Genomic DNA, 16,244 nt, shown 5'->3' on the forward strand with positions numbered 1-16,244 from the left:
GAATTGTTTTTTTGTTTTTTGTTTTGTTTTTTCAAGAAAATCCAGGACATGAACTAAAACAAGTTCTGGGCTGTGGGTGAGTTGGTGTGAAGTGACCAACAGTCCAAATCCAAAGATATTCTGTTTACTCTAATTTATGTCAGAATAAAGCAGCAAATGTTTTTATTTTTGTTCCCATGACTGAAACTGTTATCTGAGTGGTTGCAGATTATTTTTATTTCATTTCTTTAGACGAGGAAGTTAATTTGTTTTTGATGATGGTGAAGAGATTTTAAACCCAGACTCCTGTTCAGTCCATGTTCTGGATGTGTTTTAGATATCGATGATGTTCCTGTTGGACTCACAGCTGTGTGTTTTATCTTAAATATTGTATCATCATAGTATTTTATATGTTGTTGAATCAGAATATCCAGATGTTTTCTGCTCCTCCTGCAGATGATAATAAAAGTATAAAGTTAAACAAAGCTGTTTATAAGATTCATTATCAGACAGCAGGTCAGCTGTTGTTGAAACACCTCTGCTCCTAACAGTCTACAGTGGGCAGACTAAAACCAAACCCCATTCAAAAAGCAGGTGTTTTATGATACTATCTTTTTCACAGTGTAAACTGTAGTGACATCATCATTGATTAACTTTGATCTACAGACAGCACACTGTCATTTAGTCAGTGACATCATTAACTCACCTGTGATCAGGTGTTCACAGGGGTTAGTTCAGACACACACAGATCTCTTGTTACTCTCCTTCGTTTTTTGGGGAAGTAAAGAAAATCACAAACTACAGTTTTCTATTGTTTGATGTGTAAAATGCAATCAGCTTTGTTGATTTGTTGCCGACACTTTAACAGTCTTTGTTTTCACCCAGAAGGGTCGTTCTGTTCCGGCTTTGACAATGTGATGTCTCACCTTCTTTACACCCTCTCAGTGTGTCGTCTCTCTTTCCATTCAGCCAGTCGACCTTCACCTCCACCATCTTGAAATGAAAAGGCTGTGTGAACACACCACCACCAAAATCCACACAAGATGTGTAGGAGACGCAGCGTCACATAAACAACACGTTTGGTGTCAATATCTGTCTGAGTGACCTCATCTGATGTGATGTCACTTCCTGCTCTGTATGAAACTAACCCGTCCATCACTGAGACAAACAGACTCCATGTTTCTACTCAAAGACACAAAGAAGTTCATGTCGAACATTTGCTGAATTTACAAGAAGGAACAAATCAGTCAGAATCAGTCAGAGACAGAGTTTCACACAGTTTATAAAGTGTCTCCAACTCAACAACTCACTAAACTGACACATTTGTTAAGGGAGTCTGGGGACAAAGAAGTCGCCTATACTGGTTACTGTTTAGTGTCTTTGTAAAATGTGACATGTTTAGATCAATAAAATGTTTCTTCTTTCATAAATTGAGTGTAAATGGTGAAATCAGTTTAAACAGTGTGTTCAAACAGCTGCTAAATGTTGGCAGGTGAGACTTTAGCACTTTAGACACAGAAGCAGACAGGCTGGTACAGCCATGCTGCCACAAACTCACACTTTTTACAAGGAAACAAATTTTAATGCTGAATTTACAAGAAGGAGACAATGATTCAGAATCTGTCAGAGACAGAGTTTCACTACATTAGAGAGTTTGTTTTAACTCAGCAACTCTTAAAATCACCACATATGTTAAGGGAGTCTGGTGATGTGGTGACTGGTTCAATGGTTGGATCAGTTCAAACAGGATGTCAGGTGAGTGTGTGGCTCAGCAGTAACACTACAGTGTACAAAACTTTATTTCAGTGAAAGTTCAGAAGGATTCAAATCAAAATGAATTTAAAGTAGCAAAAGTAAAATTCCATAAAAGTTTGTACGCTGTAAACAACAGAATCGATCATAAACAAACTGTTTACAGCAGTTTCAGACAGTCATTGATCACCTGTAATGATCCGGACAGGTGATGTTGCTCCTGTCACAACTGGTTTGAAACATTGAATCATCAAATATTTACAAAAACTTGATCACACTGTAAAAAGATAAATAAATATTGTCTTTGTTCTGTTTAACATTGAGTTTATGTAAAACATTATATTCTATAATGATCAGGGCCGAAGAGCTGGAACAGATTTACAGTCTAATGTTTCCACTGGAGTCTTTCAGTGAATTATAATACTACCGATGATTAACATAATGAATGCAATAAATAAAACTAATAATTATTAAGACTGTAAAATCTAACTCAAGACCTGGAACAGTTGTTGTGGCACCTGACTGTATTTATTCAGTCAGCATCAAGAACCAGACATCAGCTGATTCATCGAGTCTGAAGCTTCAGTCTAAAAAAGTCTTCAGTCAGTTCAAAAAGACCGGATGTGAGCTCCGAGTGTTCAGTGTAGACACGACAGAAGCTACTTAGCGTCACCAGAAGGTTGTTTTCACCCGTCTGTCAGTTTGTTGGTTTGTCAGCAGGATGACACAAAAACTACTGAACAGATTTCCAGCAGACTTGGATGGAGGACGAGTCTCGGCCCAGAAGAGACCTCGTTATAAACAAAAGGACAGATCCAGAAGTGTCCTCACTTCTTCTCTCATTGTGATGTGTGATGGCTGTTTTCCACGTCTCTACATTTCTCAGGGAATAATTGATGGATCTTCATGAGAACATATTCAGCTGGCTGGAGTCTATGAGTGAGAACAGTTTCATTGTTATTATAAACCGTATTATTAAATTATCTTTCAGCAGTTTTGGGTGTTTTAAAATGTAAACTGATGCAGGGTTTCCAGTTTCATATTGGATTAGACTTAATTGACTTAAAGGGGACTGTACGCCAACAAGTGGTCAATGTAAGAAACTGCATTTGTTTAAGGATGGAAAGCTAACGTTCAAGCTACCACAAGAGAGAAGCTAATCTTGTGTTTTTAAGTGAGGAGCTGGTCTGACGCTGGACGTTACACATGAACTCTGCATGTGACACAGCTGATCTTCTGTCACAGCGAGCTGAACTCTTCACTTACAAACCCAAATTCCAACGAAGTTGGGATGTTGTGTAAATAAAAGCAGAATGCAATGATTTGCAAATCATTTTCAACTTATATTCAATTGAATACACAACAAAGACAAGATATTTAATGTTCAAACTGATAAACTTTGTTTTTTTGAAAATATTCACTCATTTTGAGTTTGATGCCTGCAACAGGTTCCAGAGCAGCTGGTCAGGAGCATGTTTACCACTGCGTTACATCCCCTTTCCTTTAACGCAGTATTTTGCACTTCATAATGTGCCACACATTTTCAATGGGAGACGGGTCTGGACTGCAGGTGGACCAGTCTGCTCCTTTTCTACCCAATCATGACACTCACCTGTTTCCAATTCCCCTGCTCACCTGTGAGACGTTCCAAACAGGTGTTTTTTGAGCATTCCTCAGCTTTCCCCGTCTTTTGTTGCTTCTGTCCCAGCTGCTCTGGGACGTGTTGCAGGCATCACATTTAAAATAAAACAGTAAAAACCTGTGAAACCAGGTGAACTCACATCGTGTCATCAGTGTCAAATCACAACATTCATATCACAGCTTCAGCTTTCAGACACTTCAGTGCTTAATAGACTTTAAATCATTATCCAGGATTCAGCTTCAGCACATTTCAAATCTCTTGACTTAACAAAAAGTTAATAATGTGTCAGCCTATCACAGTTCTTACCTACAACGACTGGTCAGACCACCTCGTAGAGAGGAGCCAACAAAAGTTCAGTTGGGATGAACTAAATCCAAGTTTTATTCAAGTTTTACAGCTTCAGTTCAGAAAAATACAAAAGTAAAAAATCCATTAAAGATGTCAAGTCAGAGCCAAAAGCAAAGACCCAAGAGCCGTCATCCTCCTCTCCGTCGCTGTTTTTACACTTCATTCACAGAGAAAAGGTTCATTTATATGATTTATATAAAGACAAGTTCATTTTCAAAGACAGAACAGGCATCTTAGCAAATCACACCTCAAGCTTTGCGGGTACATCTCAGTCTTGTTGCAACAGACTGAACAGCTGTTAAAACCACATCGGCTGCATAATCAAAATGTGATTCATTAAAACAAAACCAGGTTGAGACATTAATGCACAGCTGCTGTCATAAAGTGAAGAATGAAACATTAAAACATGTTGAGACAAACAGATAAATTAAACTATAAACATAAAAACCATGAAATGCATAAAACTCAGAACAGATTACAGGTTATTAGTATAAATAATAATAATAATATTTTAGCTCCTGCAGGTCTGAACACTTCATCACCTCATCCCTGCTGTCCATACTTTATTCTGTATACTGTTTTTGTTTTTCTTCATTAATTGTGTTATTATCATTATTATTATTATTATTATTATTATTTCTTGTGGACATTTCATTTAGTATTGACCCTTTCTGTAGTGGAGTCTCCTCCATCAGCACCGTGTCGTGATGATGTAAACCAGATCCTCTCTGAGCTGTGTGATGTCATAACCTTCATATTTAAATTAAGTGACTGTTGTTGTTAAGTGTGTGTGTGTGTGTGTGAGAGAGAGAGAGAGAGTGAGAGTGAGAGAAAGAGAGAGAAAGTCATGGACTTGGATCACATAATGAAGTCACTAGTAAACACAACATCACCAGACTCCCTTAACAAAAGTGTCAGTTTAGTGAGTTGTTGAGCTGGAGACACTTTATAAACTGTGTGAAACTCTGTCTCTGACTGATTCTGACTGATTTGTTCCTTCTTGTGAATTCAGCAAATGTTCTACATGAACGTCTTCCTGTCTTTGAGTAGAAACATGGAGTCTGATTGTCTCAGTGATGGACGGGTTGGTTTCATACAGAGCAGGAAATGACATCCCATCACAGAAGGTCACTTAAAGGTCAGTGTGAGCTGACGGGCTGGAAGCTGTCCACTTCTGATCGGATCACTCAGTAAAACCAAACGTGAACAGTCTCTCTCTTTCTGAACCGCCTGTTCTTTATTAATCTCTCTCGCCCTACACGGTGAGTCAGTTCAGTTAAAGACCACAGTGGTTTATAATCTCATCACATGTGCTGAGTCGCCCTCTGCTGGACGTTTACAGTCACAGAGGTTGTGACAGTTTAACACCTGCAGAACAGAAAACAGGAAAATAAAATGAATTTCTCAGTGACAGTTTATTATGATTCATGCTGACACATTCATTTTGTTTCTGTCTCGACCAATCGCCACTGAGCTCTGTCAGCGCCGCAGCCTCATCGACTGCCGCCGCTCTCTCTGACACATTCGTGTCTTTTAAATTGCGACTGCCAGGTGAAGCTTTTCCCACAAACATTGCAGCTGAACGGTTTCTCGCCGCTGTGAGCCGCCATGTGTCTCGTCATGTGACCCTTCCGTGAGAACGTCTTGCGGCAGACGGAGCAGACGAAAGGTTTGAGTCCAGTGTGAGTTCTCATGTGCTGAACCAGCGTGTGACGCTGAGTAAACCTTGTGTCACAGACGGAGCAGGAAAAAGGTTTTTCTCCCGTGTGGATTCGACAGTGAGCGACCAAATCTGAGCGCTGCCTGAATGTTTTACTGCAGAAGGAGCAGCTGAAGGGTTTCTCTCCTGTGTGGACTCTCATGTGTTTGTCCAGCGACCAGCCGTGGCTGAAGCTGCTGCGACACACGGAGCAGCTGAACGGTTTCTCTCCTGAGTGACATCTCATGTGAGCGACCACGTGTTCCCTCCGGGTGAAGCTTTTACTGCAGAAGGAGCAGCTGAACGGTTTCTCTCCCGTGTGACACCTCATGTGTCTCTTCAGGTTCGTCTTGTGGACGAACGTCTTCCCACATTCAGAGCAGATGAACGAGTCCTTGTTGGTTATATTATTGATCCCAGAGTTTAAACCTGCATGAGGTTCTCTGGCCTCCGTCCAGCCGTCGTCACTGACTTCAGTCTCAGAAGAGTCGTCAGTCTCAGGATCTGGATCAGAGGTCCTGGCTGGTTCTGGTCCTCCACAGTCATCTCCATCAGCTTCTGTCTCCATCTGTGAGGACTGAGGTTTCTCTTCATCATCATGTTCACTCTTCACAGGGACAGGAGTGAAGGGGAACCTGGTGATGTCATCCTCCTCCTGATTGGTCCACAGTTCCTCCTGTTCCTCTTTAATGTGTGGGGGTTCTGGTTCCTCCTGGTCCAGACTGGAGCTGCACTCCTGCTGCTCAGGGGGAACCTCTCCTTCACTCACCGACCGCTGGACGTCTGCAGAGAACAGAGACGGTTCAGATTACAACAATCTGAACCTCATTTAAATCTCCAGCTGTTAATTTATTCTTAATGCTTCATTATTTCACTGATTTGTGTTTTTATTGTTTTCACATGATTTATTTTCTCTGTTTAATCTTTAATGAGGCAGAAAATCTCCAGTGAGACTCAGAATCTGTCTGATGAGCCAAGTTTCACATCAGAGCAACAAACTGAACAAATTCATCTGGCAACAGAAGCATGCAGCGGCTAACAGGCGTGAGGCGAAGCATGCAGCGGCTAACAGGCGTGAGGCGAAGCATGCAGCGGCTAACAGGCGTCAGGAGAAGCATGCAGCGGCTAACAGGCGTCAGGAGAAGCATGCAGCGGCTAACAGACACGTGAGGAGACACATGCAGCGGCTAACAGGCGTGAGGCGAAGCATGCAGCGGCTAACAGGCGTGAGGCAAAGCATGCAGCGGCTAACAGGCGTCAGGAGAAGCATGCAGCGGCTAACAGGCGTGAGGCGAAGCATGCAGCGGCTAACAGACACGTGAGGAGACACATGCAGAGGCTAACAGGCGTGAGGCGAAGCATGCAGCGGCTAACAGGCGTGAGGAGAAGCATGCAGCGGCTAACAGGCGTGGGGAGAAGCATGCAGCGGCTAACAGACACGTGAGGAGAAGCATGCAGCGGCTAACAGGCGTGGGGAGAAGCATGCAGCGGCTAACAGACACGTGAGGAGACACATGCAGCGGCTAACAGGCGTGAGGAGAAGCATGCAGCGGCTAACAGGCGTGAGGAGAAGCATGCAGCGGCTAACAGACGTGAGGCGAAGCATGCAGCGGCTAACAGGCGTGAGGAGAAGCATGCAGCGGCTAACAGACACGTGAGGAGACACATGCAGCGGCTAACAGGCGTGAGGCGAAGCATGCAGCGGCTAACAGGCGTGAGGCGAAGCATGCAGCGGCTAACAGGCGTGAGGAGAAGCATGCAGCGGCTAACAGACACGTGAGGAGACACATGCAGCGGCTAACAGGCGTGAGGAGAAGCATGCAGCGGCTAACAGGCGTGAGGAGAAGCATGCAGCGGCTAACAGGCGTGGGGAGAAGCATGCAGCGGCTAACAGACACGTGAGGAGAAGCATGCAGCGGCTAACAGGCGTGGGGAGAAGCATGCAGCGGCTAACAGACACGTGAGGAGACACATGCAGCGGCTAACAGGCGTGAGGAGAAGCATGCAGCGGCTAACAGGCGTGAGGAGAAGCATGCAGCGGCTAACAGACGTGAGGCGAAGCATGCAGCGGCTAACAGGCGTGAGGAGAAGCATGCAGCGGCTAACAGACACGTGAGGAGACACATGCAGCGGCTAACAGGCGTGAGGCGAAGCATGCAGCGGCTAACAGGCGTGAGGCGAAGCATGCAGCGGCTAACAGGCGTGAGGAGAAGCATGCAGCGGCTAACAGACACGTGAGGAGACACATGCAGCGGCTAACAGGCGTGAGGAGAAGCATGCAGCGGCTAACAGGCGTGAGGAGAAGCATGCAGCGGCTAACAGACACGTGAGGAGACACATGCAGCGGCTAACAGGCGTGAGGAGAAGCATGCAGCGGCTAACAGGCGTGAGGAGAAGCATGCAGCGGCTAACAGACGTGAGGCGAAGCATGCAGCGGCTAACAGGCGTGAGGAGAAGCATGCAGCGGCTAACAGACGTGAGGCGAAGCATGCAGCGGCTAACAGACGTGAGGCGAAGCATGCAGCGGCTAACAGGCGTGAGGAGAAGCATGCAGCGGCTAACAGACGTGAGGCGAAGCATGCAGCGGCTAACAGCTGAGGCTCTGAACTTGTCTTCTCTTTTCATCTGTTCTTAATTATTTGTCCTTCTTGTAATTTGTTCTGAACAGTGTTGAGGGTAATTTACAAAGTAATCTGTTAGAGTACTTGGATTACTTTTTTGCCATTCAAGTAATCTGTCATTTAGTTAGTTTTTTACAAAGTAATCTGTTACTGGGAGAATTGCTGTCTTTTCCTTTTGTGGCCACAAAAATAAAATAAACTTTCTGAAGCTTCGTCTCCGTCTGTCTCTCTCTCTGTGTCTCTCTGTCCGTCTGTCTCTCTCTCTGTGTCTCTCTGTCTGTGTCCTGCTGCTCAGCTGAAGGTTACCTACAGTGTCAGTGAGCATGTAGCGAGTTGTTAATCATTACCAGCTGTGTGTGTGTGTGTGTGTGTGTGTGTGTGTGTGTTACTCTGCCTCTGCTCGCTGTCAGACTGTCAGAATAAGATGTGATGTGACGTCATCCTGTTAGACTGCGGGCCGTAAAGAAGCTACAGTGACGTGGACGCCGTCTGGACAACATCACACAAAGGTAACTGTAACGTACTCTAAAGTGTTACGTACCAAGTTACTTTTAGAGGTAACGTTAGCAACACTGGTTTGACTTCCTGTGATGTGACGTCTTCTTCTCGTCCTTTATTGATTTCATTTCTCTCTTTTCTCTCTGATGTCATCACTTTTATTCTGTGTACTGGTTCCGACTCACCTCAGTTTGTTTTCACTTCAATGACGTCACAACAACAGAAGCGTTGAACGTTAAATTACCGTAAAGTTGAGAATACAGTCGCGCTGCTGTCGCTCCGGCGGCCGCGTCGCTCCCCGCAGTCAGCCGCTGCTTCACCAGCGCTCTCAGCATTTGGACTTTAGACATTTTCACAGTCACACAAACTTTGTCTCCGCACAAACTCCGTCACAAACACTGTCTGCTCTCCATCACACACTCGCTCTGTTTACGGCTAGCATGCTAAGCTAACGTGTGTAGCTTTGTAGGCTAGCGGGAGATGAGTCCGAGGAGAAACATTCAGAACAAAGGCGAACAGCACAAAGTCCATTCACACACGTTGATCCGAACACAGAGGTTCTGATGGAGCGGCGCTGTTCTGTGGACACACACGAACACTGGACGCCATGTTGATCAAAACTCAGAGAAATATCACTTCCGGGACAGAATAGTCGTCGCTGAGTTTCAAAATAAAAGTATTTTGGCACAGAGCTCAAAGGTTCATTGTTGAACTTTGAATCAGGAGTTTATATAATTAATAATAATAAAAGAAATGTAATGAGCTCAATGTTTAGCTGTGACAAAGTATCTGTGAATCACACTAATGGAGTAACTAAGTACATTTACTCAACTACTGTACTGAACTGCTTTTTTGAGGTACTTTACTTGAGTATTTCCATTTTCTGCCTCTTCATACGACCACGTCACGACATTAGTGGTACCATCAACACAGTTCACTATAAACGGCCCGAATCACCTGGTTTACAGATAAATGTCAGAAGCAAAGAAGCAGCTGAAGAACAGGAAGTGATGATGATCAGACAGACAGAAGAGTTGAACGCTGTGAGTTCACTTTTAAAAGTGATCTGAGGAGGATCCCCTCGCTCTCTCCGCCTGATGATGTCATCATCCTGGGCCAGAACATCAGAACGGTCCCTGAACACTGGCTCTGGTCCAAACTGCTCATTGGTACCGTCCTCTACCACCAACACAGCTGTTGTGTCATGTGGCTACAGCCCTTATAGTGCCGCCGACACCTGGATGTGTTCTGACTCCTCAATAATACAGGAAATAATCTTTGTTTGCGTTTATAAAGATCATGTGTTTATCTGTTTATTTACATAAAGATCATTATAATCACTGACGCACATGTTTACAGAAGACAGTAAACGCATCACAGTGAAGGTTTTAAACTATAGATGTGATCCTCAAACATGATGTAGTGAAAATAATCAGCTCGATCAGACTCGACTGTGTTCATGTTACACATGCTGACAAACATGGATCAGCACAAACCGTCTCTGTGGACGTTCACACATTCAGACACCTGCGAGGAAAAAGGTGGAAGGACGCATGATTTATACGTTTGGCTCCAGAACTCTCCACCTTGTGTGTGACTGTTGGACCTGATGTTCTGCTGCGCTTCCTTTAAACTGTATTGGACCTGATTGTTGTCATCAGGTGTTTATATCTTTATTCTTCTTCTCTGGTTTATTTGACATCTTTTGTCTTTTAACAGTATTTATTAAATGTTTTGTGTCTTCAGGCGGTTTGAGTCGTTTCTTTGTTGTAAAGTGCTTTAAAGTTTAACATTATTTCAGTTCTGTTCTGGTCTGAACCACACGTGATCCGGTCTATGGCTCCAGAACTTTCCTCCTTCGTCTCACTGAAGTTCCTCATGTTTTCACTTTATTTCTTTATTAATATGAAGAGACAAAATAAACAGCAGCAGGTTGGATCAGTCGGGTTTATGTTCTGATTCAGAGAAATCAGTCAAAACTGTTAAAAACACTCAAACATCCGACAGATCATCGGCTGTTATTGACCCTGTCCAGGAGTTCAGTACTGTAGAACTTTCCTGATCAACTTTCAATCGGATCAAATCAAACGGGTCTGAAACATAACACAACGACAACCATCAGAATCTGTTCGGACACACGGTTTGGATCAAACACTTTCTGAACCTTTTTCTAACTTTCAGTTTGGATCCAAAAATACTTTTTCAGGACTTGGTTCTGGTCCTCCACAGTCCTCTCCATCAGCTTCTGTCTCCATCTGTGAGGACTGAGGTTTCTCTTCATCATCGTCTTCACTCTTCACAGGGACCGGAGTGAAGGTGAACTTGATGATGTCACCCTCCTCCTGATTGGTCCAGAGTTCCTGTTCCTCTTTACTGTGTTGGTTCTGGTGAAGCTGTGACGGATCAGGACGATCACACTCGTGTGTTTTTAACGTAAAACGTTGTGTGAAGGTTTGTTCACACGCGCTGCAGCTCAGGTGTTTCTCTCCTGCGTGCACGGCCGAGTGTCGGGTCAGTTGAGCCTTCTGAACAAATCTTTTACCACAAACTGAGCAACAGAACCGCTTCTCTCCCGTGTGGGTTCTCATGTGTACAGTAAGACTTTGTTTCCGGTTAAATTGTTTACCGCATTCAGAGCAGCTGAATGGTTTCTCCTGGGTGTGACAGGCCATGTGGAGCTCCAGGCTGCACTTTCTAGTAAAACTTTTCCCGCAGACTGAGCAGTAGAACGGAGTCTCTCCTGTGTGTGTGGCCATGTGTCGGGTCAGGTCTGCGTTTCGTATAAATCTTTTGTCACATTGAGAGCAGCTGAATGGTTTCTCCCCGGTGTGCTGGGCCGTGTGGTGGGTCAGATGAGCCTTTCGTGTGAATCTTTTACCACAAACTGAGCAGCTGAACGGTTTCTCCCCTCGGTGCACGGCCATGTGTTCCAGCAAGTTCCCCTTCCACAAAAACCTCTTACCACATTCAGAACAACAGAACGGTTTCTGCCCTCGGTGACGTCCCATGTGTTGCATCAAATTTTCATTTCGTGCAAATTTTTTCTCACAGACTGAGCAGCTGAAGGGTTTCTCTCCGGTGTGAATCCTCATGTGTCTGATAAGAAAAATCTGGTGGCTGAATCTTTTACCACATTCAGGACAACAGAAAGTTTTCTCTCCGGTGTGAATCCTCACGTGAGTCTCCAGCTCAGAGCTCTGACTGGGTCCACAGTCAGAGGAGATGAGTGGTTTCTCTCCAGCATCACCTCCCACATCACTGACAGGGACTTCAGCCTCGTGTTCAGTCCCAGGCTGTAAATGTCGGTCTGGATCTGAGTCCCCGGCGGCTTCGTCAGCTTCTGACTTCATCTGATCAGCGGAGCTGCTGGAGGACTGACGACGGACACACTTGTGTCTTTTGAGCTGATACGGCCACGTGAAGCGTCGCTCACAGACGCTGCAGCTGAATCGTTTCTCTCCTGTGTGGCAGCTCATGTGATACGTCAGGTGGCCCTTTAGTTTAAATCTCTGACCACAGAATGAGCAGCTGAACGGTTTCTCCCCCGAGTGGATCCTCGTGTGTTTGATGAGATTTTCGATCCTGATGAACGAGATGCCACATTCAGAGCAGATGAATGCTTCCCTGTCAGAGCTACATCCTACACTGACTGTGACTTCATTATTGATCTGAGACTTTAAACCTGCCTGAGGCTGTCTGGTCTCCTCCCAGTCACCATCACTGACTTCAGTCTCAGGATCTGGATCAGAGGTCCTGGCTGGTTCTGGTCCTCCACAGTCCTCTCCATCAGCTTCTGTCTCCATCTGTGAGGACTGAGGTTTCTCTTCATCATCGTCTTCATTCTTCACAGGGACAGGAGTGAAGGTGAACCTGGTGATGTCATCCTCCTCCTGATTGGTCCAGAGTTCCTCCTGTTCCTCTTTAATGTGTGGGGGTTCTGGTTCCTCCTGGTCCAGACTGGAGCTGCACTCCTGCTGCTCAGGGGGAACCTCTCCTTCACTCACCGACCGCTGGACGTCTGCAGAGAACAGAGACATTAACACTGACACCTCTGCTTCATCTCACCGTCTCCATCGGAAACTGTGACTGTTGTTTTCACGTTTACTTGGTTTTAATGTGTTTCATTAAATAAATATTAGGGGTGTAACGGAACACACAAGTCACGGTTCGGTACAATGGGAAAAAAAAAAGCTCACATGTAAAAGACTTTTACATGTGAGCTTTTTTTTTTTTTTTTTAGCTTTTTTTCATTTATTTTGAACAGACACCAACTGACTGCAAAATAAAAAAAATCTTGTGTTATAAAAGTAAAAAATAAATAGAATAAAACAGAAAACAAATGCATTAGGAGGGTTCTCCTGATGCGCTGACACTGCAGTGTGGCTCAAGCACCTTTAATAAGTACTTGAAGCCGGGTGCCTCTACTACAGCATATGGGTGCATACATGTTGATCTGTAGCTACATGCCAGTTGCTTCTGTGATGTTTTTGGCCCCGTCAGTGTTAATGTCAAGAGCTGGCTTAAACGCAGCGGGGATAAGTTGTTGCACCAAAGACGTTTCTTTCCTAGCACCAGTGACAGATATGTCGGGGTGATGCCGTCTTATGTGGGTTAGCATGTTTGAGGTGCTGCCAGCGACATACCGCACCTTCGTGAAACATCGCCGGCAGACAGTCTGTCCGGTCCTCCACTCGCGTGCCATCATCATTATATTGTACTGGGAAGCCAAAGTGCTCCCAAACAGCTGATTTAAATGAAGCCGGCGGCTCCTCCAACTCCTCACTTTTACTTTCCTCACTTTCCTTCTTCGTCCTTTTTTGTAACTACTTCTTCTTCTGTAGTGACTGTTTCTGGCAGCTTTTAGGCTCAGTACTGCCACCTGTAGTAAAGTGAGGACTCAACTTTTTTTTAAAGTCACTCTGACGTATTTGTCGTATGACTGCGTGCACCGAACCGTGACGTCTGTACCGTGAGGGGTCGGGACGAATACAAATACCGTTACACCCATAATAAATATATACACGTATATATACTTATAACTTAACTAAATAAAACTACACACAGGGTCAAAGGTCAGGGATGACCGCTCACATCCTCAGACACACCAAACATCTGTATTTCTCCATCTTAACTGTTATAAACTGTTTAAAGAACCAACATTGTTCAGTTTTATTTTGAAGGAAAATCAGTTTTCAGAGGAAAAGACGGACGCACAAAAGAAGGACTGCGAAGATGAATAAACTAACAAACTCCTCTTTGACGTTTGAGTCGTCTCAGAACCATCGAGGGAGAATTTCTGCTCCGTGTGAACAGACGTGGAGCCACGAGCTCAACACTCGCTCTCTGATCAGGTCCAGTTCTGAGACACGTGAGGCGGGTTCAATAAACTCTGTGAGCTTTGTTTTGTTAAGAGATAAAAATAAAAGAGAAGCATTTTTCTCCACTGAGGAGTTTTATAAGTGTAAATGTCAGCAAAGTTCAAACTGCACACGTTGATCTGAGCTGCTCTTCATCAAACATCAATACAACCAGCACTGACAGCATTGAATCCGGCAAGATCCCATGTGTCAGGAAGCCTGTGAACAAACTGAGAGAAGAGGAAAAATCCTCAGACTAGCAAATTTAAGTTGCTCAGCTGTAATTTGGTCTAAGCCACCAGCTTTATTATCGGATAGCTTTTTTACTGCTTCACAGACTTGATATGGTGTGACCCCCACTAGCTCATTGCTTGTAATACTGCCCACTCCATAAACATGACTTTTAATGGTACTGAACAACACATTATAATGCTGTTAGTCCTGCAACATCATCTGTTCCAGATATGCCTCCATGGTGCAGGGTAGAGATGTTTTGGAGTTATTGAGTGCGCCCACACTGGACCAGTTAACATCATTACATATAACAGCATCTCTTGGTGTGTGGGCGTTACTCAAGCATTGATCTGTACGTGTGTAATAGCCCAGGACTTCCTCCTTAGTGAGGGAAGACCAGTCAAGCTTTCCAATATTATTAATATTTTTATTTAAAGCTGGTAATATATACCAGTATATATGTATATTAAAATGACGTGCAAAACAGCTGATAATAACAAACGAGTAACGTTAGCATATAGCGTTACAACAGCTGTTGAGCTACAACAGCTAGCAACTTTACCTGCAAACAAAATAGCATTGTTAGCATTGGCTATGTTCTGAAGTTAACAGCTAACTACGTCCTGGCAGGTCAACAGGTTTAAACAGTGTTTGGTTGGAGACGTTTGGTGGATAAGGTCAACGACAAAAAGTTACACTTACTTCATGACGACTGCAGCAGCAGCGGCTCAGTCTCCGTCTCAAGCACGGTGTGTTTACTTTGAAAATCCCGGTGATTATCTCTCTCAGTTGTGGGAAAGTGGCGGAAATATCACTGTATAACAGTTGTCACAGTTATGAATCATCTAAATTATTTAGGCTATTAGTTGTTAGGTTGTATTTATTTAATTTCGCTCTCCTTAAACTGGCAGCTCCGGCCAACACGCTGTGGTTTGTCCCGTTTGTCCCAGTGGTGTTGCCGTACCTTGCTGTCCAATGGCGAATTTGCTCAACCAATTATATTCGGGATACAATGGTGATTGGCGTGCCCCCCAGGCCCGCCCCCTGCTGACAAAAACCGCCCACTAAAAAACCTCACTGAGCGAGCAGGGGAAGTTCAGCGAGCGGACTCTGTTTCCTCCTCGCGGGCTACAGCGTGGCTCCAGGGGGCAGAGATGCAGGATACAAAATAGCTGCCGAGTGCTTTGAAAGCGCTCGGGGGGAAAAACTGCGCACGCGATTTATGTCAGTTTTCTGTCCCCATCAGGGGCGCCGCCAGAAATCTTGGGCCCCATGACAGATAAAAATATTCAAGATAGATAATAATATTATTAGCCCCTCAAAGGGCCCCCTGTCAGTGCCGGGCCCTTGGAATCGTCCTAACCTCCCCCCCCGGCCTCGCCCCTGATCCCGTACTACTCTAACTCCTCTGGCCCCTGCGCCAGACAGGTTGTTTACTCTGACAGCTGATCGTTGGGTGAAAATGACGTCACAGACAGCAGACACACTGAACCGCGTCAGCGCCGTTAAGTTACCGTAGAGTTGAGAATACTGACGCCCTCCTGTTTGACCGGCGGCTGCTGTGACGTCAGGACACACACCACAGAAGAAGAGAGGAGAACCAACCTGCTCTGTGTAACCGGACCTGAGGCTTGAAAACAGCGTCCAGGAGTCTCCGTTGTCGCTCGTTCTCCTCTCTTGACCGACTCAGCTCCTCCTCGTACTCTGCTATCGCTCTTTCAAACAGCCCAGATATCTCTTCAGCAGCCGCAGTCAGCCGCTGCTTCACCAGCGCTCTCAGCATTTGGACTTTAGACATTTTCACAGTCGCACAAACTTTGTCTCCGCACAAACTCCGTCACAAACACTGTCTGCTCTCCATCACACACTCGCTCTGTTTACGGCTAGCATGCTAAGCTAACGTGTGTAGCTTTGTAGGCTAGCGGGAGATGAGTCCGAGGAGAAACATTCAGAACAAAGGCGAACAGCACAAAGTCCATTCACACACGTTGATCAGAACACAGAGGTTCTGATGGAGCGGCGCTGTTCAGTGGACACACACGAACACTGGACGCCATGTTGATCAAAACTCAGAGAAATATCACTTCCGGGACAGAATAGTCGTCGCTGAGTTT

The 16,244-nt window shown here is 44.9% G+C and overlaps 2 protein-coding genes across 2 annotated transcripts; both read right to left on the minus strand.

The window, feature by feature from the left end:
• Window positions 1-3,736: 3,736 nt before the first annotated feature.
• LOC311272873 (uncharacterized protein) lies at window positions 3,737-10,120 on the minus strand. Its single transcript, XM_084379600.1, has 2 exons — window positions 8,784-10,120; window positions 3,737-6,203 (listed from the first exon to the last, which is right to left on the minus strand). Exons 1-2 carry the CDS (start codon window positions 8,887-8,889, stop codon window positions 5,215-5,217), a joined length of 1,095 nt encoding a protein of 364 aa, XP_084235726.1. The 5' UTR covers window positions 8,890-10,120; the 3' UTR covers window positions 3,737-5,214.
• Window positions 10,121-10,211: 91 nt separating this feature from the next.
• On the minus strand, window positions 10,212-16,197 carry LOC311272871 (uncharacterized protein). The gene is made up of 2 exons (XM_084379598.1): window positions 15,736-16,197; window positions 10,212-12,557 (listed from the first exon to the last, which is right to left on the minus strand). Exons 1-2 carry the CDS (start codon window positions 15,926-15,928, stop codon window positions 10,717-10,719), a joined length of 2,034 nt encoding a protein of 677 aa, XP_084235724.1. The 5' UTR covers window positions 15,929-16,197; the 3' UTR covers window positions 10,212-10,716.
• Between the last annotated feature and the right edge of the window lie 47 nt (window positions 16,198-16,244).

The sequence above is a fragment of the Pagrus pagrus genome (assembly GCF_965226575.1).
Source record: "Pagrus pagrus genome assembly, chromosome: 17".
Classification (NCBI taxonomy): Eukaryota; Metazoa; Chordata; class Actinopteri; order Spariformes; family Sparidae; genus Pagrus; species Pagrus pagrus.